The sequence below is a fragment of the Trichoderma aggressivum genome, assembly GCF_033847375.1.
Source record: "Trichoderma aggressivum f. europaeum strain CBS 100526 chromosome Unknown scaffold_009, whole genome shotgun sequence".
NCBI classification, from domain to species: domain Eukaryota; kingdom Fungi; phylum Ascomycota; class Sordariomycetes; order Hypocreales; family Hypocreaceae; genus Trichoderma; species Trichoderma aggressivum.
In genome coordinates, this window is record NW_026946375.1 from 693024 (window position 1) to 719866 (window position 26843).

At 51.1% G+C, this 26843-nt stretch overlaps 10 protein-coding genes across 10 annotated transcripts; 5 read left to right on the forward strand and 5 right to left on the reverse strand.

Annotated features, from left to right (window-relative positions):
* Positions 1–3407: 3407 nt before the first annotated feature.
* Positions 3408–5454, forward strand: Triagg1_3329 (uncharacterized protein; the record flags this gene model as incomplete). The annotated part of the gene is made up of 3 exons (XM_062897610.1): positions 3408–3770; positions 3832–4780; positions 4850–5454. 3 exons carry the CDS (start codon positions 3408–3410, stop codon positions 5452–5454), a joined length of 1917 nt encoding a protein of 638 aa, XP_062757853.1.
* Positions 5455–5785: 331 nt separating this feature from the next.
* Positions 5786–7657, reverse strand: Triagg1_3330 (uncharacterized protein; the record flags this gene model as incomplete). Its single annotated transcript, XM_062897611.1, has 2 exons — positions 5786–6855; positions 6907–7657. The coding sequence occupies 2 exons, from the start codon at positions 7655–7657 to the stop codon at positions 5786–5788; spliced, it is 1821 nt and encodes a 606-aa protein (XP_062757854.1).
* A 402-nt stretch (positions 7658–8059) lies between these two features.
* Triagg1_3331 (uncharacterized protein) lies at positions 8060–8942 on the forward strand (the record flags this gene model as incomplete). The annotated part of the gene is made up of 2 exons (XM_062897612.1): positions 8060–8416; positions 8493–8942. The coding sequence occupies 2 exons, from the start codon at positions 8060–8062 to the stop codon at positions 8940–8942; spliced, it is 807 nt and encodes a 268-aa protein (XP_062757855.1).
* Positions 8943–9477: 535 nt separating this feature from the next.
* Triagg1_3332 (uncharacterized protein) lies at positions 9478–10824 on the reverse strand (the record flags this gene model as incomplete). Its single annotated transcript, XM_062897613.1, has 1 exon — positions 9478–10824. One exon carries the CDS (start codon positions 10822–10824, stop codon positions 9478–9480), a length of 1347 nt encoding a protein of 448 aa, XP_062757856.1.
* Positions 10825–11687: 863 nt separating this feature from the next.
* Positions 11688–12182, reverse strand: Triagg1_3333 (uncharacterized protein; the record flags this gene model as incomplete). Its single annotated transcript, XM_062897614.1, has 1 exon — positions 11688–12182. One exon carries the CDS (start codon positions 12180–12182, stop codon positions 11688–11690), a length of 495 nt encoding a protein of 164 aa, XP_062757857.1.
* Positions 12183–13972: 1790 nt separating this feature from the next.
* On the reverse strand, positions 13973–15547 carry Triagg1_3334 (uncharacterized protein; the record flags this gene model as incomplete). Its single annotated transcript, XM_062897615.1, has 1 exon — positions 13973–15547. The coding sequence occupies one exon, from the start codon at positions 15545–15547 to the stop codon at positions 13973–13975; it is 1575 nt and encodes a 524-aa protein (XP_062757858.1).
* Positions 15548–16113: 566 nt separating this feature from the next.
* Positions 16114–16797, reverse strand: Triagg1_3335 (uncharacterized protein; the record flags this gene model as incomplete). Its single annotated transcript, XM_062897616.1, has 2 exons — positions 16114–16455; positions 16552–16797. 2 exons carry the CDS (start codon positions 16795–16797, stop codon positions 16114–16116), a joined length of 588 nt encoding a protein of 195 aa, XP_062757859.1.
* A 1921-nt stretch (positions 16798–18718) lies between these two features.
* On the forward strand, positions 18719–21513 carry Triagg1_3336 (uncharacterized protein; the record flags this gene model as incomplete). Its single annotated transcript, XM_062897617.1, has 2 exons — positions 18719–19744; positions 19828–21513. 2 exons carry the CDS (start codon positions 18719–18721, stop codon positions 21511–21513), a joined length of 2712 nt encoding a protein of 903 aa, XP_062757860.1.
* A 582-nt stretch (positions 21514–22095) lies between these two features.
* Triagg1_3337 (uncharacterized protein) lies at positions 22096–23368 on the forward strand (the record flags this gene model as incomplete). Its single annotated transcript, XM_062897618.1, has 3 exons — positions 22096–22626; positions 22687–23101; positions 23163–23368. 3 exons carry the CDS (start codon positions 22096–22098, stop codon positions 23366–23368), a joined length of 1152 nt encoding a protein of 383 aa, XP_062757861.1.
* Positions 23369–24831: 1463 nt separating this feature from the next.
* On the forward strand, positions 24832–26506 carry Triagg1_3338 (uncharacterized protein; the record flags this gene model as incomplete). Its single annotated transcript, XM_062897619.1, has 4 exons — positions 24832–25094; positions 25164–25446; positions 25502–26099; positions 26163–26506. 4 exons carry the CDS (start codon positions 24832–24834, stop codon positions 26504–26506), a joined length of 1488 nt encoding a protein of 495 aa, XP_062757862.1.
* Between the last annotated feature and the right edge of the window lie 337 nt (positions 26507–26843).

Consider the following 26843-nt stretch of genomic DNA (forward strand, 5'->3'; position numbering starts at 1 on the left):
GCTCTACAAGCACGGCAGACCTTTTCCCTGATCCACAACGAGATACCTAGAAACAATGCGGGAAATTCTTAGGACCTGTATTGCAAATCGGATAGTGGGTAGATCAAGATAGCACAGCTAGTCAGAAAGCAGCTGAGTTTCTTCATCACCGTGAGGGCAGTAGAGAGCGAAAGAGCGTTTGGATTAAGAAAATACTAGGACTCAGAAGAGAAAGGCTAGAGCATCATCATCTAGATACAATCTCAGCCATAGGAACCCTTTTAATAACATGATTTAGACAAGGCCGGATTAGCGAGGCAGAGCTCTTAACAGTTCAAGTGCTGGATAGCCAACGAGAGATTTTCGAAGACAATCACCCGAAACCAATTCTGGCCATACAAAGCCTCACTTGGAGTTGGCATGGGTTGAGTCGAAATGAGGATGGAATTGCGTTGGTGCAGTAGGCTGTAGAGTATAGCCGCTCTAGTGAAGACAATATCGTCCCTTGACCGAGAATACTGCCGAGTATCTTCAACACTTTGAATCTTGCCCGAGGGAGTAGGAAACGAACAATCACTAATGGCTTCAGCTTTTCTCTTGTTGGGGGTTAGAGAGGGTGTTGAATGGAAACGGGTAAATTTAGGCTCACAACACTGCATACCAAAGCCACGAGTAACCTCAAATTGTTCAGACTTTGGTTGAGAGATCCAGGAGAATTACTACACGTATCAAACTATTGTTCAAAGAGCACGCCGGTGTCATGACAAGATGATATCACTTTGCTTTCAAGAAACATGTTTATGAGCTAACAAAGTATAAACGGTCTACTTCTTCCATGAAAAGAAGAATACAATGACCTTTTACGTGTCTTTTTTGCCTTAAAATATAACAATGAGTTTATATGCCTTGGCACGCGTCAGCCAAATTATAATTTGCGACTTGAACACAACTATCTTAAAGATAGTAGATATCTATGTTTATCGCACGAGGTCAGATACAACCCCTATTTTTAATATATACTCGAGCCAAATAATGGTAAGGCAACTGAAATATTATTCAATTGCCTTTTTCCATCTCCCTTCTCTAAAAGTTTTAGAATCTTAATCAATAATGCGATATCTCCTTATTTATGACTCTTTATACTGAGTGAAAGCTGTATTGCTTTTGAGAACTTTACGTTGAATTTGACATTAGCATGGTTTACACAAAACTAAAATATTGAAAGGATATAGGTCATAGAGTTGCATGTTTGTTGAGAGCAGTATTACGCGCTGTTGCGGAACCCCTCTTCCACAAATAAAAGAATAACAGCATCCCGCAATAGATGCCAAGATGATACGATATTATCCCATCATCTCATGATCAAATAGAGTTACCTAGAGACAAAATAATTGAACCGAAATGCATTTGACAGAGGCCAATCACAATGCTTCAACGTCAGATATCACAGAGGCCTCGTATGAGAATTCATCTGTCTGCTACCCTGCGCTACACATAGACAACATGACGGATGGTTCATATCCTCCAGATTGCTAATCATCTACAAATTAATCTCCCCATTCATCTATTTTAACATCTCGTATTCAATCGAAATCTCTCCTTTTCGGCCAATCGGCGCAATGTTTCTTCTTAAGCGGACATCCTATCAACCGGAAAACCTGAGATACCCGACAACACCATCCGGATCTTCGCGGGATCATCACCACAACTGCCGTGGGATTTTAATACAACCTTCGGATATTCTGCATGATAATCCGACGAATAGATAAGTCATCCCTTAGATATCCGCGCCCAGCCACAGGTTCCTGGCAGCGAAAGCCGTCGTTAGGCGCCATTATGCCAAGAGAATGCGATGCTAAGGGGTTACATGCATCCCTCACCAAGTGCAGAATGGAAAGTAAGGGCGTCGGTCGAGATTGGCTTTAAATACAGGATTGATATGGGTAATGGAACCGTGGCATTGAAAAAAAGCCTAGTCGGCTCAATTCATACGGCCGCAGCTACGTTATTGGATGTTCTCTTCCCTTGGCAGGCAGATGGTTCATCTGGAGTGTTGCGTGTAACTGCTATCTATATTAGCACACTACATTATCTTCCTTAATCATTTAAGATGTAGATCATTCATAGATAGATAAACTGGATAAGCAGTTGGGTAAATACTATGTGCGTAATACTATATAGTAGATAGTAGCGTCCTAAAACACACCTGTCCCTGAATACTATATCACATCCCCACCACCATTCTTTATTGACTCAAAAACCACAATTTAAGCTGCTTCGGAGCAAAACTTAACCCCCGGCATTCGCAATAGTGAACTCCCCTCCAGTCCTATAAGCTCGGTGAATGGCATCATTGCAGCCGATCGGAACGCAACCCCGGAATCCCGCCCCGATCTGGCAGGTCGATACACGCTCCCACGATACTGTTCGTAGCGTCGCTTTCTTGGCCCTTCTGATAATGCGCGTCGTTTTTAAGCGACCCATATAAGGAATCCTGGCTCCGGAAAAAGGAGTGGGAAATTTCATGCGCCGCTTTGTTAAGCTTAACACGTATAGTTACTGTCAAATGCTAAACTTGCCCCACGCTGCTCAAAGGCAATTCGATAGAATATGCCCGATGGCTGAGGGGTCGCGAACCGCCTAGGCCCGAGGAAGAAGCTGCTTTTCGTAGATGCCGCAGACTAGAGCCGTCAATTAGTTTAGTTTTCTTTTGCTTTGCTCATCTGAGGGCCTATAGAGTGACTAAAACGATGTGATTCCAGGTTATAGGCAGCTGACCAAGTTCTGATGCCCAAATCCATTGCGTGGGATATAGTTACATCGCCCACAAACTTGGTCAACGCCAGGAGTTTCTCAGTTCGTATAGGATCGTCGATAAGAGTATTTTTGCCTTGGATACTCACTCATTGGGCAATCTCTTGGGTGGGATTCGCCTTCGCTGCCGCTCCTTGTTTGCTCCCCGAACCAGCCGAACCTGGCCGTTGGATCATGTCGTTGCGTGCCATTGAACATGGACTTTTGTTCACCCTAAGGGCCTTGGCGATGGGGAATCCCATAGTTGCAAAAGTTCTCAAGAGAATTCTTGGTGTTTGAACATAATGGGAACACAACACCTTCCTTTTTCCTCGTCGTCTTTGCGTGAATTACCCGCCAAGATTCGCGATGCCGTAAATCTGGACTCAGAGACGTGATCACATTCTTCTTCGAGTGTAACATCCGGCTTTTGTATACTGATAAGGAACTCCGAAGGAAACAACTTGCGAGATGGTCGAGATGCTGTTGTCGAAAATCCCGAGCATAAAAGGGTCCAATGGCTCCTCGTTATTCCAATAGATGAGCCAGCAGGTTGCTTCACAAGGACGATCATTTGGTCCTCGCTCTGGTGCCTCTCCAGCTTGTTTATCTCTCTGATTGCCTCTCTTGTTACAATGAAGTCTGCCATCCTTCTCGGCCTCACCGGCCTTGCTGCCAACGTGCACGCTCATCCCGCTCCGCACCCGGAGACCGGCTCTGGCTTGGCCAAGCGCGGCATTGATATCAGCAAGTACAGCCTGCCCAGCCTGTCTGACTACACTCCTTCGACACACGTCGAGGAGGAGGCGTCTATCCAGGCTGAGGGTTTCAAGCGCGACTACGTCGCCACCGCTACCCGAGCTGTCAAGCGAGCTGCTCCCAACGCGGAATTCCGTGTCGTTCCCGACCACTATATCGATGTTGACGGCATTGGCCACGTCCACTTCAAGCAGACAGCCCACGGCATTGACATTGACAATGCTGATTTCAAGGTCAACGTAAGTGAGACGAATAAGAACCCTCGCTCGCGGATAGAAGCTTACCAATGCCTTGCTTCAGATTGGCCGAAACGGCAGAGTCTTCTCTCACGGCAACAGCTTCTTCTCCGGCAAGCTGCCCGCTGAGAGCCCCCTGAAGAAGCGTGACTTCTCCGACCCCACGAATGCGCTCAAGGGTGCTGTCGACATTTTGGGCCTCCCCATCCAGGCCGAAGGCGCCACCGCCGAGGCTCAGGAGGGAACTGAGAAGTACACTCTCAAGGGCACTTCCGGTGCTGTCAGCGACCCCGAGGCCCGCCTGGTCTACCTCGCCAAGGAGGACGGAACTCTGTCCCTGACCTGGCGAGTCGAGACCGACGTCGTCGACAACTGGCTGCTCACCTACATCGACGCTGCCACCAACAAGGAGGTCCACGGTGTCGTCGACTACGTCAGCGACTTTGCCACCGTCGAGGTGTTCCCCTGGGGCCTCAACGACCCCACGGAGGGCGACCGCAAGACCTTCACTGACCCGTGGAGGATCGATGCCTCCCCCTTCACCTGGTTCGGCGACGGAACCACAAACTACACCACCACGCGCGGCAACAACGCCATTGCCCAGGTCAACCCCAACGGAGGCAACGACTACCTCAACAACTACCGCCCAACCAGCGCAACCCGGGCCTTTGAGTACCCCTTCACGCTGACCCAGACCAACCCCACGGACTACCGTGACGCCTCCATCACGCAGCTGTTCTACACTGCCAACAAGTACCACGACTTGCTGTACGTCCTCGGCTTCAACGAGGTTGCCGGCAACTTCCAGGCCAACAACAACGGCAAGGGTGGTTTGGGCAATGACTTTGTCATCCTCAACGCCCAGGACGGCTCTGGCACCAACAACGCCAACTTTGCCACTCCCGCCGACGGCAGCAACGGCCGCATGAGGATGTACATCTGGACCGTGTCCACTCCCCGCCGTGACGGCTCCCTCGAGGAGGGCATCGTCATCCACGAATACACTCACGGACGTAAGTCTTGATCGCTTCTCTCTCTCTCTCTCTCTCCCTGCCTCCCCCTGCTAACTCAGACATCACCAGTGTCCACCCGTCTCACCGGTGGCCCTGCCAACTCCGGCTGCCTGTCCGGCGTCGAGGCCGGCGGCATGGGCGAAGGCTGGGGCGACTTCTACGCCACGGCCATCCGCCTCAAGGCCGGCGACACCCGTTCCACCGACTACCCCATGGGCGCCTGGGCCGACAACAACCTCAAGGGCATCCGCCAGTACCCCTACTCCACCAGCCTGACCACCAACCCGCTCACCTACAAGTCGGTCAACACCCAGAACGAGGTCCACTCCTCCGGCACCACCTGGGCCTCCATCCTCTACGAGGTCCTCTGGAACCTCATCGACAAGTACGGCAAGAATGACGCCGACTTCCCGACCTTTGACAGCCAGGGCGTGCCCACCGACGGCAAGTTCCTCGCCCTCAAGCTCGTCCTCAACGGCCTCGCCCTCCAGCCCTGCACGCCCACTTTCGTCTCTGCCCGTGACGCCATCCTCGACGCCGACCGCTCCCTGACTGGTGGCGAGAACTTGTGCGAGCTGTGGACTGCCTTTGCCAAGCGCGGTCTTGGCTCCGGAGCCAGGTACTCTGCTTCCGCCCGAACTGAGAGCTTCACCATCCCCTCTGGTGTCTGCTAAATATCCTTCTTTGTGAGAAATCAACTTTTGGATGAGAGGCGTTTTTGAAGCGTGGATGTGAGAAGTCGAGTGTCTGCTGATTGAGGGAAACAATGGAAGGCTGGTCTCTCGAATCAATGTAAGCAGATAGGTAAGCTGTTACCATTTCAAATAAGTAAAATGAAGTGAAAAATAAGCTGTTACCATTTCAAATAAGTAAAATGAAGTGAAAAACAAAAACAAAAAGTCTGCCTGTGCCGCTGTTTCTGTGATGTCAAGATATCCCAAGATCCAGTCTAAATGTTTCTTTATTTATGTATGCAACTTCTAACAAGAAATATGAAAAAGAAAATCATTTCGCCTCATTTTTCTCTGTGGCAGGCGCTGCACTCCCTCCTGCTACTGCTGCTGCCACTGCCGTCTTCTTCTTCTTCTTCAGCTTTTGAATGAAGCCTAGTACTTTATCCTTGACGGCTCCGGATGGAGCCTCATTTGCACCGACCATGCGCCTGACGAGGATGTTGTACAAGCCGCCAAAGGCAAGCGCTATGGTCGTTGATGTAAAGATGATGACGTTATAAGGCATGCTGAAATCAGGAGTCGGGAGGTAGAGAAGCAAGCTCGTGGTGCGGATGTTCATGGCCTTGGGCTCCAGCGTGGTGATGACAGCGGCTGCGACGTCAAAGCCACGGTTTGCGTCCGGGGGATACTCAGTGTATCGCAAGATGGACTTTTCAAAGTCATAGGTGAGGAACACAGTGCAGTGAGGAGGTATGCTGACGAGGAGCTCGAGCTGGGTGCCGCGGGCACGGTCGAGGGCCGGGCGGTAGTAGATCTGCTTGACGATTTCGGTGGTTGTGTTGGTGTTGGGTGACGATCCGGAGATGCGCGCGGAAAGGGTATGCAGATAGACACGCATGAACCAGGGGAGGGATTCCATGTAGACAAACTCCACCGTGTCGTCGCCCGGGTTCGTGAGAATGGCTTGCACACCACCATGTTCCTGTCCATGGCCGGTGAAACTTCGCTCGGCGTACAGCACAGGTGTTTCGGGCTTGACAATGCCGAGAGAGGCAGCTTCTCCGTCAACAGGGACCTCGGGCTTAGTCAAAATGAGGGTGAATTCCTTCTCTTGTTCGATGTGGTAACATCGTAGAGAGTCGTTGTTGTGATACTTGATTTCATGGGCACCTTCTGAGGAGAAGATGTCGCGAGTTGATGGGATGTGAACACAGACTGGGGGGGTTTCGGAGTCTGTCAAGGGGCATGTGCCTTTCATTGTTCGCCCAAATATTTGGGATAGCGTCCACTCTTGGCCGCGAAGATGGTCCACGGGGAAGCAAGAATCGTCTGGCTGATGGTAGGGTTTTGAAGTATCACAGATTAAATCACGACCAGGGGGAGGCCTTGGGATAGGGTTATCTGGATCGTGTTAGTTAGCCCCGAGCATCGTTATAACAGTGGAATCCGTACCATGAGGTCGCTTGGATCGATCAACGTCCAAGACCATGTCGACCGTCTGTTCGAGCTGGAGAAGGCATTCCCCCTCCGAGGGGCAGATGGGCCGCACGTCAATGGCCATGCTCTGAAACGACGCATCAAACAGTTTGTGTCCGTCCAGCAAGCTCGCGATTCCGGCCTTGCCCTTGCACGGCAGCATCTTCAGAAACGGCGTTAGGTTCTCCGTGCAAACCACTTCATGGGGCAGCACTCCATGCAGCAGCCTCGTATTATCCAGCGTCGTGTTAGGATGGTCGCCCTCGGGTTGGAACGACACAACCGGCCGAATAGTCCTGGTCCCGTCAATGAAGTTGAGACTGGCGCAGAACAGCCCAGACAGCGCATTTGTCAGCGTCAACCACTTCTCGTCCGCCTCTTGATCCGTCTCAGCGTCCAGCCACGCCCATAATTCGACTCCAGTGCCGCCCTCTTTCGTCCCGTCCCAGGGCCGAGTTCCCCAGCTCTCCGCATCCCATCGCCCCAGCGTGAATCTCAGGTGAAGCTCTCGTGTGCCCGCATACTGCAGGATCTGGCCCAGAGACCGCGGAAAGAGTCGGAAATTCTGCGCCTCAAAGTCGGCAATTGAGGTGTTGGCTCGAAAGTTGAAGCTGGCGAGGAGTGCTGACAGAGGCAGCGGCCGTAGATTCAGCTGCTCGTGGTACTCGGTCGCGGATACCAAGACGCTGGGGATGATTAGTGGTAAGAAGGACAAAAGGCTGCGCATCGTGAAAGGAGGGAAAAGAAAAGAGAGTAAGTAGAAAAGGAGGGGATACTCGAGTCGCAGGCGCGATTCGGGCGAGATTTACATCTCTTGAAGTTGGACTTGATATTGCCAGATTGGAGCTGGGCCGTTCCCTTGCGATTTGGTACGTACTGTTTGGGATAGGTGTAGCCACACTGGCCAAGCACATGCGCCACATCATAGTGGGAGAAGTCCCAGGGTCTTTCAGCGTCTCCACAGGCTGCAGCGTGCTGTGAGCTGCAGGTATCCCAGCTCCGAGCTAGTGGCTGAAGGAAACACCAGCCACAGTTCAATCCGTCATCTCGAATCTGAAAAAGTACACCATACAAACGCTCCTCAACTAGAACTCTCACCAACAACCAGCAGCCCCCAGAACCCTCCGCCATGGCAGCCGAACAGAGAAAGCTGCTCGAGCAGCTCATGGGCGCGTCATCGTCGTCGCGCGCCGCCCAGCTCTCGCTCAACGACCCCAAAGTCTGCCGATCGTACATCGTCGGCACGTGTCCGCACGATCTCTTCACAAATACCAAGCAGGACATCGGCCAGTGCCCCAAAGTGCATGCCGAGAGCCTCAAGACGGAGTACGAGGGCCTGTCGGAGCGGGAAAAGCACAAGTACGGCTTCGAGTACGACTACATGCGCGACCTGCAAAAGTACATTGACGAGTGCAATCGCCGAATCGATGCGGCGCAGAGGCGTCTCGAGAAGACTCCGGACGAGATCCGGCAAACCAATGCTTTGGTACGACAATTTGTTACCCAATTGGAATTCCCCTGATCAAAAGAACTATAGCTGATCTTTTTCTTTCTGTAACCAGCTCAAAACCATCTCCGATCTCTCAGCGTCCATCAACAGCGGCCTCCTCGAAGTCGAAATCCTCGGCTCCCTAGGCGAAGTCTCTCGCGCCCAGGACGAGCTCTTCCGCGTGCGGCAAGCCGGCCAGCAAAAATCGGACCGCGAAAAGGAACTCAAGGCCCTGTCCGACACGTCGGGCCCGTCCGGCCACCAGAAGCTGCAGGTCTGCGACGTCTGCGGCGCCTATCTCAGCAGGCTCGACAACGACCGCCGCTTGGCCGACCACTTTTACGGCAAGATGCATCTGGGGTATGCGCAGATGCGGAAGACGTACGACGCGTTCCCCAAGGAGATGAAGGGCAGGTCACGGCCCGCCATGGACGACGACGGCCCGGGAGGAGGACCCAGGGGGCCGAGAGGGCCCGGAGGGTACCGGAGCGGGAGGGGAAGAGGTTACCGCGGCGGGTGGTAACGTCTGTCAGCTACCGTGGCATCTTAATATCTTTGCATTGCAGCTCGGCGTCAGGGAACGTTATGGGGACTCTACGGACGATAATCAGGGTATATTCATTTGTGTTTAGGTGTGTTTTACTTTACTGGACGAGATCAAAAGACGTACATAGGATTCGGAATACGGAGTAACATACCCCCCTTCAAATTCTGCAAGTCGCTCGCCATGGTCGCAATCAACCAACATTTTCGACATGATTGTCTCTAAATATATTACGCTTCGAGCAGTAGTAACTGGTAACTAATGTGACTGATAATAATATCCAAGAGACCCCGTGGTAGTCCTTATCCTGTTTCAGACACTTCTCTTTTTTCTGCAATTCCTTTCCTGTCATATCATCGTGTATCCAACTCAATTTCAATATCATAAGACTAGGCCCTACAAGGCTTTCTGACAATTTTCCCAATAAGCGTTGATGAACAGCTACCCAAATCAAGACCGCCGCCTTTTTCCCGCACACAAGGTCCTCGCTCTTCTTTGATATCTTGCGTTCAAATTATGACTGAGCTTGATTCAAAGCGTCGAGCTCCTCCATCTCATCGTCCCACTTGCCGCCGCCCAGGACGATGGGCAAAGGCGGGGGAGGGGCTGCTGCTGCCTGTGCCATGGTGGGCTTCGATGCTGCACTGTTGTTCTGTCCCGGTTCTGCCTTGGCCTTGGTGTTTTCTGAAGGCAGTGAAGGAAAGTCGTCTACAGCAGGGACTTGCTGCTGCTTCGCTGGGCGAGAGTCGCCAACTGGTCCATCAAATGAACCTCGGCCTCGGCCTCGGCCTCTACCGTTGCCGTTGGCGCCTCTTCCACGGTCTCCTCGCCCCCGACCACCGCCACCGCGGTAGCGGTCATCCAAGAAGCGATCGACATCCGGTCCCTCATCATCTCTGGCAAATCGACTCCCACCAAGGCCGCGAGTCTTGGCTCCTCTGATGCCACCATTTGCGCCGCGGAAGCCCTGTCTGGCTTCTTCGTCGGCCAAAGCCTGCTTGCCCTCATCCCAACTCCCATCCTTGATGTTCATGGCCTTGAGTTTCCTCTCTCTGTTTTTCGCCCGCTCGTCATCCAGTTTGCGCTTCTCCTCCTCGCCACGTTTCCTCCTCTCCGCGTCCTCGGCTCTTCTTTTGCGAGCCTCCTCCATCCCTCGCGCGTAAGCCGCTGCGTGCTGCTTCTCATCTTGCTCTGCCATTTCGAATTTGCGTGCTTTTTCTGCCGACAGAAGCTTCATCTTCTCCATCTTTGCAGTGAGTTCGTCTTCTGTGAGCTTCTGGCGTGGGTTGGAGCCGGATTTTGCACGGATCTCGGCGCTCACAGCGGTATTTTGCGACGGTGACGAGCGCTGAGGCTTCTCTTTGGGGCCGGTTGCTGCATTGGGAGGAGGGGGAGACTGCTCGGGCACTTCCTCGGGAGCTTGGACGGGTGCTTCGGTGACAGCTGGTGCAGGAGCTGGCTTCGGGGCCTGTGTAGGGGCCTTTGCCGGTGCTGGCGACGGCTTTGGAGCAGGCTTATCGGCGAAACGAGACGACGAGAGGCCTTTACCTGGGTGAAGGGGTTTCTTGTTTTTCGCTGCAGCGGGAGCGGGTGAGGGCTTTGAAGATGAGGGAGCTTGGCTCTGCCGCGGTGCTGACACTGGCTGTGGAGGAGCAGCTTGTTGCGCAGGAGCTGGAGCTTGAGCTGGGGCAGCAGAGACTGGAGAAGGGACTGAAGCTGGTATTGAGGCTGGGATAGGTATGGGCTCGGGCTCGGGCTGATAATGGTGATCTTCCTGTATCAAAACAGCCTCAGACTCGACCGGCTCGAAGTCGTCGTAGAAGAGATCGTCGTCTGTGCGGCCACCGAACTGGTCCTCCATGGCGATGATAATTAAGCGTGATAATTAGCTAAATGGGAGCAACGAAGAAGTCGGAAAAGGTGAGGATGGAAATATGCGTCTGTTTATGCGATGGTTAAAGACGCGACAGCAGAGACGAGATCAGGGCAACAAAGTATGTACATGAAGGCGAAAGAATGCGACAGAAAGCGCTGAAGGGCAGCCCCGCCACAGTGTGGGGTGTGGGGCTCAGCTCCCCCGGCGCATCTGCAGCTCTTTTTTTGGCTGTTAAAATGCGAGGAACCGTGTGGCGCAAAACAAATAAACAAGAGGCTGTTATAAGCGCTGTGGCTTGCCATGGTGACGGGATGGGGAATACATTGAAGCATATGCAAAGAGTTTGGTAGAAACTATAATATTATCTTGGTATTATTTACTGAAAGTGTGGGATTATTGTTCGTTGCAGGTATATGTTTGGCAAGCGCATGGAGCTGTATAAGTGCACCAGGCTCATCATCTGCCTCCTACCTGTACCTACCTAAATAAATGTGGTAGTGATGGAAAGACAGATGCTGTAAGGGCTCCCCTTTTCTCCTCAAGAGTTCATCACGGCCTATGATACTCTTCATAGAACCTCAACATAATTAAACTCCGAATTTTAAATGGATGCAATATTATTGCTGTGCTGCAAGATCTTGGATCTTGGCTGACTTTATACCTTGATGCATAAAACTCCAGGTTATGTTAGAGTGCATGTATGTTCCATCAATGATAGGCAGGATAACATGGAAGCCTAACTCAGTGAACATCCACTTGCTGAAGTTGAATAGATGTAGCTGATCAAAAAACAAACCATGAAATTCTATTTCACATTCACGTCATTGCTTTTATCCAACAAATACAGCTCAGCCAAAGCGCGCCGCAATCATTGACTTCAGCCTCTCCGTCACAGCATCCTCCAGATCCTGTTCAGAGCTCACAAACCTGGCTTCATATCGCCGGCAGACAGCCTCCACGTTGCCTCTCTTAGGGTAATCTGGCATGGCGCATACAATGGCCTTTCCGGATCGAATACACATGCCCAGCTCCAGCATGCTGATGGGTGCCAGGCTGACTCCGTGAAAGAAGACAACGACGATGTCCGCCTTGTCTTGCATCTCGAGCTCCCAATGCACCTGCTCCACCCAGCGGTCGTCGGAGACGTCCTCTCTCCAGGTGGCATCCCAGTCAGGGCGATAAGGGTTGAATATCGTGATGGAAATCCCAGATAAGGCGTCTGTGAGGGTTTGTCTCCAGTCCGCTTCGCCCGTGTCACTGGTGGTTCCGGCGAGAAAGACGCTGGGAAGAGAAACCGAGTGCGGCGCCGGACGGTCAGGCGCCATGACCACAGTCGCGCTCATCAGTCGGTCCCTTTTTATATGAAAGCTGATCAAGATACAAAGGTTTTGAGACAGTGGAAGAATAGGTTAGTAGGTACTAAGCAAGATGATGGGAAAGTAAAAGATGCGGCTGTGCACATGCTCTTCCGGCTTTTGACTCTTTTGAGAGGGGGGTGGCCATATCACGCATGGGTACATGTAAATCGAAGCTGCTCCATCGGGTCTTGTATGTACATGCATCGTTTCTGCAGTCTCAGCATAGTCATTCCGAATTTATGGTGCATCACGAATTGATTTCTTGTATGATAAAGAGAGCGCGGTGTTTACGAGTATTTACTGGCACCCGGCACCGTGTGTGTGTGTGTGTGTGTTTTCGCTGTTCATTTTCAGGTCGCTGTGTTTCCATTCCTGAACACACTCGAGGCAAATATGGAGCTTCATCGCAGCCCGCCATTTTGTAACACTACCAGGTACCTATAGAATGAATTATTTATTTTTTCAATTCTATTTCAGAAAGAATGGCAAGATATGACTCACCCATAGTTACGGCGAGTTTATCACAGTACATGTAGTAATCGATCCAGGCCATATGTACATAAATGTACGCGACTATTCAGGTGCATTCATATAAAAGTATAATACCGCCAGATGCTACGCAAAAGATTATACTTTTCTAAGAGATATGCCTTTTATATCTTATTCTTATCTTTTTCTCCCTCTATATATAGAGTGGCCGGCCCCTGCAGGCAAACGCCAGCTGTAAGCGGTCCTCCAAAAGTGATTCACCAGCTGCTCACAGGATACACAAATTTTCCCATAAATTTCCATTCCTTTCTACTTATCCTTCCCTTTTATTCCAATTTCTCTACCTTCTTCTGAGATCTTCTCTGCACTTTTCTGCGCCATTGCCAATACACGCTTCTGCTGCTGAGCCTATCATGGATACCGGTAGTTCAGTCCGTGATAAAGACATGGAGGCATCGCCCCTCCAGGGCGACTCCGGGAATCAAACTCAACAGCGTGGAGCCAGCAGTCCAATCTCAGGGCCCATCAATTCAAATCTCCAAGATGAATCCGATGATTCGTCAGTACCTATCTGGGTGAAAAGGGCTTTGGCCGCTGGAAGGACTCCATTGCCCAATTCCCGGCCACCGATCAAGGCACTCGGAATCCACATCGCCGACTCTGGCAAAACAACCCGCGGATCATCATATGACTCCCAAGAAACCGAACTTGAAGAACCTCCCGTGCAAGATCGTCGCCCCGCCAGTAACGGTAACCCGAAGGCGAAGAAACCCAACGCCCGGCCAAAGAAACAGAATGAGCGCCCTCCGGTGACAATGAGATCAAATGTATATCGCAAAGTTCAACAGAGGAGGATGTGGGAACCGAGTGACATTAAAACTCTCATCAGAATGAGAGAGGACAGGATGAGTTGGGAGGTGATTGCGGTAAGATGGTCCTACCTGTTCGCAAGACGCCTTGGCATCAAACATCTAACGAGCATTGGGTGTAGGGAACCTTTTGTAACAGAACAGCGGACGGCGTTCGTCAGGCCTTTTTCAAGTATAAATTTCTGTCTCGAGATATGGAATCGGGTCAAGAGTGGAGATAAATGGACGCCATCTTTCGTGGACTGCTTCAGGGAAAGGCATTGCTTCGTGAGTTTTGTCATCTGCATCCCGAAGCTGCGAATATGGCTAGACACCAGTTTTACTGGGTATAAACGGTGTTTTGGGGATCATTGGAATAGTATTGGAATAAATAGCACAGTCTCGCAATAAAACACACTGCATGTGGGCATATTCGCCCTAGACCCAACCAGCAGCCTTGTCAATCTCAGGAATCTTGACAAGTGCATCAAACATCCGTATTGTACCCGTAGCCACGAGGCTCTGGAACCAACCAAGTCCCTCTTGAACCAAACCGTCATCTTCGTATCGATCAGCCCAACGCTGGCACAGTCGGCGGACTTGCTCCCCCTCTTCAAAACTCTTTGGGGGCGACTTCGGCGCCCAACCAAAGCCTGCCTTTTCCGTCAGTGCTTGAAGAAGTTCAACACATCTAGGACACGGCTCTGGAAGCTCCATATCCACAGCCAAGTATTTATATGACGAATATCGACAAGAAATAAAAGCGGCTATTGTGATGGAGGCAATTGCGTAGACGCCAGATCTCGGGTGTGAACACGCGAGGAGCAACGCCGCCTCCAGATATGCGTGAAATGGATCGGTAGTCCCAAGCCCATATGCAACGAAGAAGCCATTCTCAGAGTTTCCAGCTGCAATGTCGGTCCTCCAGTCGAACAGATCGTGAATGGCAAGAATGACCTGAGGTGCAACAAGGCCATCTTCGAGAGTTTCATTCCCAAGTGTATGTCCATTGTATGCCGTAGCTCCGCCACTTGCCGCCCTCCAAGCCATAGCAGATTGCAAAGACACCTCGTTGCTCAACCCAACGGCTTGTAATGCAGTGCCATCAATAAGAACATTGATTGCTCTGTCACCAAAGTCGAAAGCAGCACCAATTGACTGGGCGACCAATCGGACCCGAACTTCGGTTTCTGTGCCGGTAAAGTTCCAATAGTCATCACATACCGATAAATGGCATATGGCTGCGTATTTCAAGGCTTCCTCAAGAGGGAGCCAAGCCGATGCCACCAGAGAGCAGGAAAGAAAGGCACTTTCGTAGGTTCCTACCGCCAAGGGGCTGCTATCAGGATAGTATGCGAGGCTCGGCTTTAACCTGAGGAGTTGCTGGCGAAAGCTCGCCTCTTTATCCACGTGTGACACACTGAGTCTATTACCAAGGTAATGGTCAGATACTAGCTGTGTACACCCCTGAGCAGCCATTGATTTCACTTCTTGCCCAAATCTTTTCTTCAGTTCCCGATGAATGATTGAGCATGATCTAGCCCACGTGGCTTTTGAACGTTGCACAGTGTCTTGAGGCTCTTGTATTACCGCACGGGCGTATGCCACAGCATCCGACCAACTCTGCTTCCGCACGATTGGGCTGAGTTCTAGGAGAGCTTCAAGGCCATTTCTCATATGGTTGATGTAGGTGCGAACTACCGCATCGCTGGGACGACAGTTGCGATCGGTCTCGTTGAAAGTGTGATTCCAGTTACCTGAGTCAAGCTGATCGAGAAGCTTGTACATCAGGGTTTGTAATTTGGCATCTACCTGATTAGGTAGCGGCTGGACAAGACCATCCCAGTTATGCAGGATCGGTGATGCCTCTTCACTTGGGTCCTCGGCATTCTCATTATCATCCGGTATTGAGAAGCATGAAGCCATCTTGTGGTGATCTTCCTTCAATTGTGCCAGATAACCTGAGTGCTTCTCGAGAAATTCTTTCGACGATGAATCAGCTTCATATAACATTGTTATACGTGGAATGTAGAGTGGAATGTGATAGGTTGGCTTCAAACCATGTCAAGTAATCAAACTCAGCTGCCCATTTCCTTAAATTGCCTTGTGAAACCATCGCCAAGTAAATGACAACGCCTTATTCGTTCCATGTGTATCCCATGCTGCTTGTGATGAGCGACTATGTACGTACAAGTATGATAGCGGAGGATCTTACGCATCAAGACCACACCTGCTTACATGTACTTTGTCAACAAATCTCTGGACTCTGGAAACATGAGAAAGCCTTGGAGGTATCGTGTCATCTTCAGCCTCTAAGCAACAACTTGTTAATTACCTACGTTCTTCGCGCATCAGTTCTTTCGATATAACCCCACGTGTAATTACATGTCGGCCAGCGACAAGAGTTTCAGCGATTTATTGATGCTAATTGCATGAGCATACCAGAACACTACAGCTCAGGCCACGGATGCCGCCTCTCCCTGCATTAACATCTGGGCCGCGCCCGCGCTTAGACGCACAGATTTCGGATGCAGTCGAGCACGACATCAATTTGATGGTATCTCAGCCGGCAAAGATTTTCACGTATACTCCCAAGCCCCAAAGGCACTCCCAGCCGGTTGAATCCGGATACCATCCACAGCTAGGCATCCCAGGCCGTTGAATCGTGCGGTTGCCGCCTTGAGCACTGCCTGGTAAGCAACAGGTGCTCCTGGGGAAACAGGGCACGCCCATAAGCCAGCCGTACCATCGTTCGACCGCCAGTTGAGGACATTGACAGATTCTCCAGTATCTATTGGGACTGGGTACGAGTGAAAGCCGCCTATTTGGGCACCTGGAGGACGCAACGATGAGTGAGCCGGGGGGTAGCTGACGGAGCCATCCGGAGCGACGTAGATGAATTGGCCACCAGGAGCCGCGGACTATACACACGCAGCATATAATTTATTAGTATGGTTCTCTACTCTGATCGATATAATGTTGGGACTGCTTAAAGCCTCGCATGTGGCTGGACTTACGGCAAGAAACGACATATCGCTGTTGACGAGTGTACTATCGCCAGCCGGACACTGAGCGAGATCGCTGAGGCCGCAGCGTGTGCTGGGACTTTGGGCTCCAATGATGAAGGACCTGTCCCGGGCGTTGATGACTTTGCCGTTGAGAACTGCATGTTGAGGCGCATGAAGGGTGATGGTGAAGTAACTCTTTGCGGCTATGACGCTTGCAAGGCCCATGAGCTGCGTGAGAAAGGCGGAGAATTGCATTTTGTCCAGGTTACGTTGTTGTCTCTTTTGAATGTGAGTTGTAATCGAGACGATCTTGTGGATTTTGAAGCTGGGATACGCTTTTTATGCAGCGCAGATGTTGAGCCTCTGCTCCATGGATGTCATATTCCCCCTTTTACGATGTCGAAGAAGCCTTGCCTACGTTTCGACTTGCAACAATTCTCGTCCACAGTTGCCTCCATGGCATGATTTCTCGACTATTCTTGCTCTAGATGACTGCTCGATGTTGCAACACAAGACATCACTAAGGTTATGGGAAGCTGCAGTGACACGCCTTTAGCAGGACCGCTTGGTGGCGGAAAGTTGGAAGGGGGAAAGGACGCGAAAGAGGGAATGTCTGACCCAAAATCTAGATTACATGTCTAGAGAAGCTGTTTCTACACGTGCTTCCATGATTTAAGACTCATCGTTCTATGCAAATTTGAAGCCGATGCGGACTCAAAGAAACAACCGCGAGAGTGGCTGAGCATCAACCGACTTGTCCCATCGTGAGCGTATGCGCTGGCCGAGTTTTGCATACATGTACATTCCACCCATGAATGATGGTGGCCATGGCGCCTGGTCTACACGCTTCGTATACGAGGCCAACAACATGCTCGTCGCATTCAAAGGGGGGATATCAGCTCTCAGCTCTCGAGATGGCCCCTGTCTCTCACCTAGTGTTTCTTGGTTCCCGTATCTACCCGGGTAGAAGAGCGTCCATGCCTAGATAGGAATGTGTAGCCAACAAAGTTCAATGTAGATTCTAGCGATCAAAGTTTCAACTGCATGCATAAGCCTCAATACTACCTAGGTAGGGAGATGTAGAGCCAACACGACGGTAAGCAGAAAACAGTGTGCTTAGGAGGCGCTCAGATCAGCCGCGAGTGACGGCCATTGACGGACGGCGACGGACGTTCGTGGAGCTCCATGACTGTTTATTTATTTTAGTTGCATTATTTTGATTATTCTGATTATTCTTCTGGTCTTTCTTGGAAAGATAAATATCATTGTTCGTCGCTGATTTTCTGTCATTTGTGGTTGCTGCATCGTATAGCAAAAAGTACCACCTCTTCCTATATGTTTTGACAATTGAAACGACAGTCACCAGATGGCGAAACCACGGCCAGCTGCAGCGTGTCTTGAATGCGACAACATGGCAGTCAAGGATCAATTTATGAAGCAGTGCGCCGGTAGTCTGTTTCGAAGAATCATTGGTGAGTCAGATGGAAGGTTGCACGGCATTCCAGCCTTGATATCACACACACAACATTCATCCAATCCCATGATACACATACAGTGTTACAATGCATCACATCCAGCAGCAGCACCATGTTGTGCGATCTAGAGGGGCACTGTGCAGATGTAGCGTCAGCACGGTTGCATTGCGACGGAAAGACCGAAGCCAAAAGCCAGAGCCTCAATCACGAAGAAGACGAAGCGATCTCGCCATTCACGATATCGAGGAAATGGGACCATCTAGACTCCAGATGCCCAAAGAGGGCTGCTCTGCGTTACCCCTGACAAGGTCTGTGTTTACAGGGACTTCAGTTGACTCGCACGTTCTGCTTCCCTTCTACAAGGCCCGCTGAGATGGCGCCGATACCGCGCTAAGCACGTCATTGTCAGAGTCATTGGCCTCACCTCAGCAACAATAGAGACAAACTCTTTTTTCCCCATCCAACGTCCAGCAACTGCCATTTCGCGATCCGCGCGCTTCTTCTAATATCTCACCTCAGAGCGCGTGTGACTCGACCTCGTTGCAAACTCCAATTCCCTCCTATTCCCGTCCTTCAAGTCGCTCTCCATGTCATGATTCGCTGCAAACGCTCGCGTGCCCCGCCATCTTCAAATTCCAGTCAAACCTTCAAGACTGCCAGCTGCTTCGCGAGCAAATTCTAATCATTAAACTCCAGCCACGATGCCTTCATTCATGGCCGATCCGGCCGCCATGGCAGTTCTGCCGGCGCTCGAAGCCTCCGATTGCCCGGAATCACCGCCAGAGCTGCTTCACAGCCTCAAGCACAACAGCAGCGTGCTCGCCCTCGCCGTCAGCCCCGAACACGACTCAATCTATGCTGGAACGCAAGATGGCGAGATTGTCGTCTGGTCGCTGTCTACCTTTCACCAGGTCCAGCAAATCCAGGCGCATAAGCGGAGTGTCATGTCGCTTTCTCTCTCGCCCGACGGCAACTATCTCTTCTCGAGCGCCTGCGATCCCATCATCAATGTGTGGTGCCCCAAATCCCTCCGTCGCCTCTACGAAATCTACGGCAACCACGATGTCGGCGACATCTTCTCCACGGCGTACAGCCCGCAGCACGACACACTGTACATTGGCGCACAGAACATGACGATCCAATGGGTCAGCCTGAGCGATCCGACCACAAAGTCGACTCCTGACTCCCAGCGACATCCCGATCGAAGAAGCCATCGGTTCTTTGACTCCAAAGCCATTGGCGGAACGAGCACCCCGAGACGGAGCGAGGATAAATGGGGGCTGATTCCCCAAGCCAAATGTACCCTGGAAATCGACAGCGGTGCCGTTCGCAAGTTTGCCCACTATGGATACGTATACTGCATGCTCATTGCAAAGGGACCTACTGTGGAAGCTGGCCCCGAGGAAGAGGTGCTAATCTCGGGTGGTGGAGATGGTACAATCAAACTTTGGTGCCTCGGTTACCCCGGCAGAAGCGACGTGGACGATCCCCAGCGCAGCGGCATCCGAGAGATCATGTCCCTTGGTACTGATGATGGCGAGTCGGTGCTGTCTCTGGCACGGGATGGCTCCTTTTTATATGCGGGCAAGCTTGACGGCATCGTGGAGCTCTGGGACCTGGACACTGCCCAGAGACTGAGGGTGATTAAGGCGCAGAACCACGACATCATGTCACTGCAGATGGGCTGGGGATACCTTTGGACTACTTCTGCCGACGGTTGGGCCAACGTGAGTTCCCCTCCTTATTACATCAAACCCCTCCAATTGACTTCTCCCCTTCTCCAAACACCTACTGACGATATGCTCTGCAGAAATTCAGCACGGCGCATTATGGGAATTACCAGCATGTCTCAAGGAATGTCACCGAAAAGTACAAGTGTCTCCATCAGTGGAAAGCGCACAACGGCAAAGAAAAAAGCAAAATCTTGGCATCTGCTTGCTCAACCTACAAGAACGAACGGTATTACATCACCGGAGCCAACGACAACGACATCTGTGTGTGGAACATCAAGGATGAAGCAGATGCCCAATCAAGTTCCAAGAGCCAAGCCGAAGACGACGTCCTTCTCTCTGCCCTGACAGAGTTTGTCTCGTACAAGACCGTTTCGTCACGGCCCGAATTCGCAGAGGATTGTCGCAAAGGAGCCACATATCTAGGCGCACTCTTTAAGCGCATGGGCGGATATGTTGAAATGCTCAGCACGGGGGAGTCGCACAACCCCATCGTACTGGCAAAGTTCTCCGGGAAGAAGGAGGCTGTTGACAAACGGAAGCGAATTCTGTTTTATGGGCATTACGATGTAGTGTCAGCTGATAACGACAAGAGCAAATGGGCAACTGATCCCTTTACCGTCCACGGAACTAATGGATTTCTCTATGGACGTGGTGTCAGCGACAACAAGGGCCCTATCCTCGCCGCACTCTTCGCCGTAACGGATCTGATGCAAGCGCAGAAGCTAGAAAACGACGTCATCTTCTTGATTGAAGGAGAAGAGGAATGTGGATCCAGGGGATTCGAAAAAGTCATCCAGACGAACAAGGAGCGTATTGGACCTGTGGATTACATCCTGCTGGCCAACAGTTACTGGCTAGATGACGAAGTTCCATGTCTGACATACGGGCTTCGCGGCGTCCTCCACGCTACCGTCTGCGTCGATTCATCGCGCCCTGATTCACACTCTGGTGTCGATGGTTCCCATATGAATGACGAACCCCTCTCAGACCTCACAACGGTCCTGTCAAGACTAAAGGGCCGTGGCAATCGAGTCTTGATCCCGGGCTTTTACGACGGTATTCCACCAGTGACAAAGGAGGAAGAGGCTCGCTACGATGACATTGCCTCCATCCTACTGCGCCGCAGCACAGAGGCCGTATCCGAGGCAGATATCAAGAGGTCACTCTTGGCGAGATGGCGGGAGCCAAACCTGACAATTCATCGGTACAGCGTCTCGGGGCCGGACGGCAGTCTAGTCAGCAGCCATGCCAATGCGCACATCAGTATGCGACTGGTGCCGGGGCAAGAAGTGGATGTAGTGGCGACGGCGCTGACAAGCTTCCTACAACGAGAGTTTGCAGGCCTCGAGTCGGAGAACCGGATGCGGATTTGCATCGACAACAAAGCCGAGCCGTGGCTAGGTGACCCGACCAATGATATTTTCCGCACATTGTGTGATGCCATCGTGGAGGCTTGGCCTGAACGTTTTGAGGCACGCCAAGGAGTCGCCTCAAAGCCGAGTCTAGGCGAAAATGGTGACAGCAAAGCACCTCGTCAGGAGTCGCCCGACCCCTCCGTGTGCAAGCCAAAGAAGCCGCTGTACATTCGCGAAGGTGGTTCCATCCCAGCCATCCGCTTCCTCGAAAAGGAATTCGGAGCACCGGCGGCCCACTTGCCATGCGGACGCGCCAGCGACTCGGCACACTTGGACAATGAGCGGATGAGCCTCATCAACCTAGTCAAGGCGAGGGAGATTTTCGGAAAGGTGTTTGTTCGGCTCTAAGGTCGCGCTATTCCTGTTGATGCTCGTTGCCGGACGACACGAGACGATGTTTACGACTGTTGGAGAAGGCTGTCGTTTCAAAGAGCGGGATTTGGTCCTCATTCTCATTCATCATCACCATTACCATTAGCATTATCACATGCGCGGAGCATAGCAGTCTTTGCATACATAGATACCCCCCAAAAAATAGAGAGTTTTTGAATATTGCCAGGAATGAATTGCATGCCCTCCCTATTCATGCCACAGCCCAAAGACCAGCGCTAGCCGTCCGGAAGCTTCCGCGATGGATCGCTATTTGACCGGACACTTGAAGCCGTGCCGCCAGCCTCCACTTCACATGCCAGAGTATCCCGGTTCCTAGATCAGACGGCTGATGACGTCGCCGGTGTGGGGAAGGACTGGCCGTTACGGAGCTTAATTTTGTTATAAGGCCTATCAATCACCTTGATTTCGACTGTGGATGATTGATACCAGACTTCAGCAGAGTGGTTTTAGTGTGGGGAGATTTCACCTTTGCGCTGTCTTCCATGTTCCAATTGTGTACTCATCTCAGAAACCGTATTCACAACTCTCAACACGACCATGGGGGGCTTCAAGAAACTCTTCCAAACTCTAACCGGGAAAAAGAGCGACGGTGCCACTCAACCCGAAGAGCAACCCCAAACTCGACCCAAACCCTGGTCCGGCATCGACAACACCCAGCCAGCGGGCGAGAACCCCATCCGCGGCTTCTCCACCGAATATCTCGGCGAGCAAAAGTCCAGCAACACGGCCGTCCGCCGGGACCTCGGCTTCGCGGGCCACATTGGCGGACGGTGGTTCGGCGTGTACGGGGATACGCTGTGGTGCAGTCCCGGGGTGACGGACCCGGAGCGGGAGCCGGACCCGGAGGGGTTCCACGGGATGGTGAGGAACTCGGTGGCGATCTTGACCGGGGATCCGCTGCTGGTGCATGATGTGCATTTGAATGGGGATGAGCCGGTGGCGCATCCGTTGCAGTTTACGCCGTTTGAGGAGCGGTGGGGGGAGACGAATATGTTTGGGTTTGGGGGGACGAGTCTTGTGGAGGTTGATGGGGAGGGGGAGGGCGTTGGGGCGGTGTATTATTTGATTGTGAGTTGCGAAGAGCGGATGGGTTTATTGGATATACGCTGACACGGATTGTACATCAAGAACGACCATGAAAACTATCGTCATGCTGGCATCGCCCGTGTCGAGGTTATCAACGGCGTTCCCACTACTACCAAGCGCCTCGGAGAACACGGCTGGTGGTGGGATTGCTCTACGACGGCAAAGTACGGCGACATTGCTACCTACAGAGACGTAAACAGCGAGTACATCTACGCTTGGGGCCATCCACCCAAGACCATAACAGAGTGGCCGGGGACGGAGTATATATACCAGACTCGGGTCAAGGCAACAGAAGCGTTTGACCTAGACAAGTATGAATACTGGTGGGGGAGAGCGAGGGGATGGCGGAGGGAGATGTTGAACGAGCATAATCCGGAGACGGCGGTGATGTGGGGAGCTGGACAGGGGCAGGTTGTGTATAGCGAGTGGTTCAAGTGTTATATATATGTTCATTTGAGTAAGTGGGAAACAGACTTTCTTGAAAGGGGGACTGAGACTGAGCTGACTGTTACATCTAGATGGTCCAAGGGTGGCGTTGAGAACGGCGGTGGAATTGGAAGGGCCGTGGAGCGAAGATCGGGAAGTGTTTGAGGCGGAGCCGATCGATGGGGGGTTTGTGTATGCGGGAGTTGCGTATCCGTTTTTGGATGAGACGGGGAAGACGCTGACGATTGCGTATACGAATAACAATCATATCCAGGTGATTCGGGTGACGTTTGAGTGAGTATGGTCTTGGGTTATGGGCAGATGGGGGGGTCAAGCTTCGAAATGGCTTATACGTTGATGATAGACTTACCAGGTAGATCCTTATTTTGAAGCTCAGATGTCAAGTAATAGATCAAACTAATGGTGTCAGATATTGTGCAGACAATTGGTTGTCCCCGTCTCCATTCATCATTTAGCCAGAAACCTTGTAGGCAGATGGTTCAATGTCTTGCAACGATTGCATCAACACATCAATCCTCTGCCAATGTGACCCAATTGCCCTTTAGAATTATCGTACCTCCCAAATTTCATCTTGTATAGTGCTTCAGATTCAATTCTGAGTCGTTTCCTTCAACTGTCCAATAGAGTGGATTGGAATAGATAATCTCTTCGACTTATCTGATCTGCTTATGATCGGGGATAGTTGACGGCTTCGGGGGGCGTTTACCCACCATTCCGGCTGGGCGTTCCGGCTGGGCGCTGATGAGTATCCGCAATATCCGCATTAGCCGCAAAAGCTTCACTTTTGCAATGGCCAAAATGAAGGGCCATGAAGTGATTACAAAAAGAAAATACTCATCCAACTCAAACAAGAGCGTAGTCTTTCCGCTATTTTTACCTTCTGTTCTACTCTCTAGGAGAATTGCTGTGGGTGACCAACACAGAGAGTCTTCTATCGTCGACTGAGACCACGAACCTGTCATGGGGTGAACTCTCTAAATGTCTTTAATCCAAGTAATGAGAATCATGTTCACTGTTGAAAAATGAGCTCTTCTTCCATTGCGGCTCATACCTTGGTAAGTCTGTCAACGTATGGAAACCAGATCAGATAAAACTGCAGCTTGTTTTGCTACGTCCCTGTCTTACATACCATCGAAGTAGCGACATGGACGAGCAATTAAAGAACAAAAATAAAAATCGGCTGGACATCTCTTCCATATATAACAATGTTTAGACCCCAACAAAGCAACAACGATCAAACTCGTTGATTTGTCTTGTAATATCTTGTAATACTCTCAACCATTCTCATTGCTAATAGCCAGCGGCTACTGCGGATATCTCGGAACAACCTGCCGTGCCCTACAAAACGTATGACGCTATAAAGGTCCTCCGTCACGGCTTTTGCCCCTGTGTCGGATATGCATTCCGGCCGGTTGGGTAGTCCCGCAGAGAGACGCGGATGAAAAATAATGAAGAGTTATCAATCTCTCTACCACAACTTGGGGAAAGAGATTCTTTCATTTCATTCACCCTAGATAACTTCTAGATTCATGTTTCATCTGACACACCCTCCTCTTAAGTGTATGAAAATCTCGATTGGTAGTAGCTAGCTCTTCTTAGATGCTGCTTGCCACACCTCTCACCTTGCTTCTAAAACTCTCTTTTAATCTTCTAGGCCACACAGTACATTGAACATCTGAGCTGGCTGCCTCTTATTTCTCATCCAAGACGCGTCTTCTTACCTACCAAAACATATCACCCATGACCACCTTGTTGCATGAAGAAAGCACTTCGCCAGCAGAAGATGAAGCAACAACCCCGATCCTGGTCAAGTGGGATGAAAATGAGCCCGCAAACCCATTCAACTGGTCCACGCCGTACCGGGCCTTTATCACCCTGCAATTGGGATTGATCGCCATGGCAGCCAGTGTGGGATCAAGCATAATGGCTCCCACCGAGCCGACGCTTCAAAAGGTCTTTCACATCGGCCACGAGGTTTCTGTCCTTTGCATCTCGCTTTACATGTAAGTCAATACCTTTCATTCAATCCGTCTTATAGAACCTGATGATTTCTGACTGTGATAACCGATTAGCCTGGGATTCGCGTTTGGACCGCTTTGCTGGGCGCCCATCTCGGAGCTATGGGGTCGGCGAGTTTCTTTAATTTTCCCAATGATGGCCGTCGGGTTATTCTCGATAGGCACGGCGACAAGCAAAAACATCCAGTCCGTTCTGATAACGAGATATTTCGCTGGACTGTTTGCTTCGTCGCCGGTGAGCAACGTGGGAGCAATCATGGGCGACATCTGGCCCCCGAAAGTTCGCGGCACCGCCGTGGTGTTTTATGCCCTTGCTGTTGTCGGCGGCCCTACTCTGGTATGATGCCTCCCTGTAATGTGTCGCTGATCAGATTCGTTTTAACAAGTTCCAGGGCCCTGTCATCGGCGCCTCCTTGACGGTGAATCCTCACCTTGGCTGGCGTTGGACCGAGTACATCCAGGCCATCTGGACATTCACGGTCACCACCATAATTTTGATCTTCTTGCCAGAGACTTATGCCCCCGTTTTGTTGAAGAGAAAGGCAGAGCGTCTGCGTAAGGAGACGGGGAATCAAGCATACTACCACCCTCACGAAATGACCAAGCTTTCGCCCAAAATCATCGTCACCAAGCATCTCTCTCGCCCTCTTCGCATGTTATTCACGGAACCAATGGTGACGTGCATAGCATTATACGCGTCCTTTGTCTACGGCCTGCTGTACATGACCTTGGAGGTGTTCCCCATTGTCTTTGCGCAACACAGGGGATGGGGTCTGGTGACAAGCTCGTTGCCATTCCTGGCCCTCTTGACTGGTGTGGGCTGCGCCATGCTTGTCAACCTGGCAAATCAACCTCGATACGCACGACTCGTCGACGCCGCGGGAGGGAAGCCTGTGCCAGAGGCTCGTTGCGCTCCAATGGCGGTCGGTGGCATTGTCTTTGCCATTGGTTTATTCTGGTTTGGATGGACGGCAAATCCAAAGATTCACTGTGAGTTTGTAATGCGGTTGGATACAATCATGATCATCCCAAGTATACTAACATGAGTGCCAGGGGTTGTGCCTGTATTGGCAGCCGTCTTTATCGGAGCCGGCTTCAACATCATCTTCCAGCAATGCATCAACTTCCTCGTCGACACGTACCGCTTATACGCTGCAAGCGCGACATCCGCCAATACACTTCTGAGAAGCGCTCTGGCGGCTTCATTCCCCCTGGCAGCCACGCCCATGTTCAATACCTTGGGAGTCGGGCCCGCAATGTCTTTGTTGGGAGGAGTTGCGGTGATTGCTATTCCGGTGCCATTTTTGTTTATGAAGTATGGCCTTACTTTGAGAAAGATGTCCAAGTTTGCGCCGGTAGACGACGATGAGAGACCAAACAAAGAGACTAGAGCATAAGATTCCAGACCAACGAGTTGGCTTGACGCGCTTGTATGTGGTAAACTAATTCATTTTAAAAGATAATAAATGACTTGAAAACTGAAAATATGCACAATAGTAATGTTAGCATGGATCCTTGTTCGGTGGATATGTGGAACTCCATTGGCAAGGGATTCCGGGGTAAAGAGCAAAGAGTTTAATTGACAGCAACTCAAGCAAGATTTTTTATAGTCGACGGTCATCTTAAGAACAACTAGAACCAAACTGTCTCTGTATCCTTGCATTGTTGATGATTTATTCCCGGGTATTCATCATGTCGGCGTTTCTGTTTACCCCAAATTCACCAGGATATCCC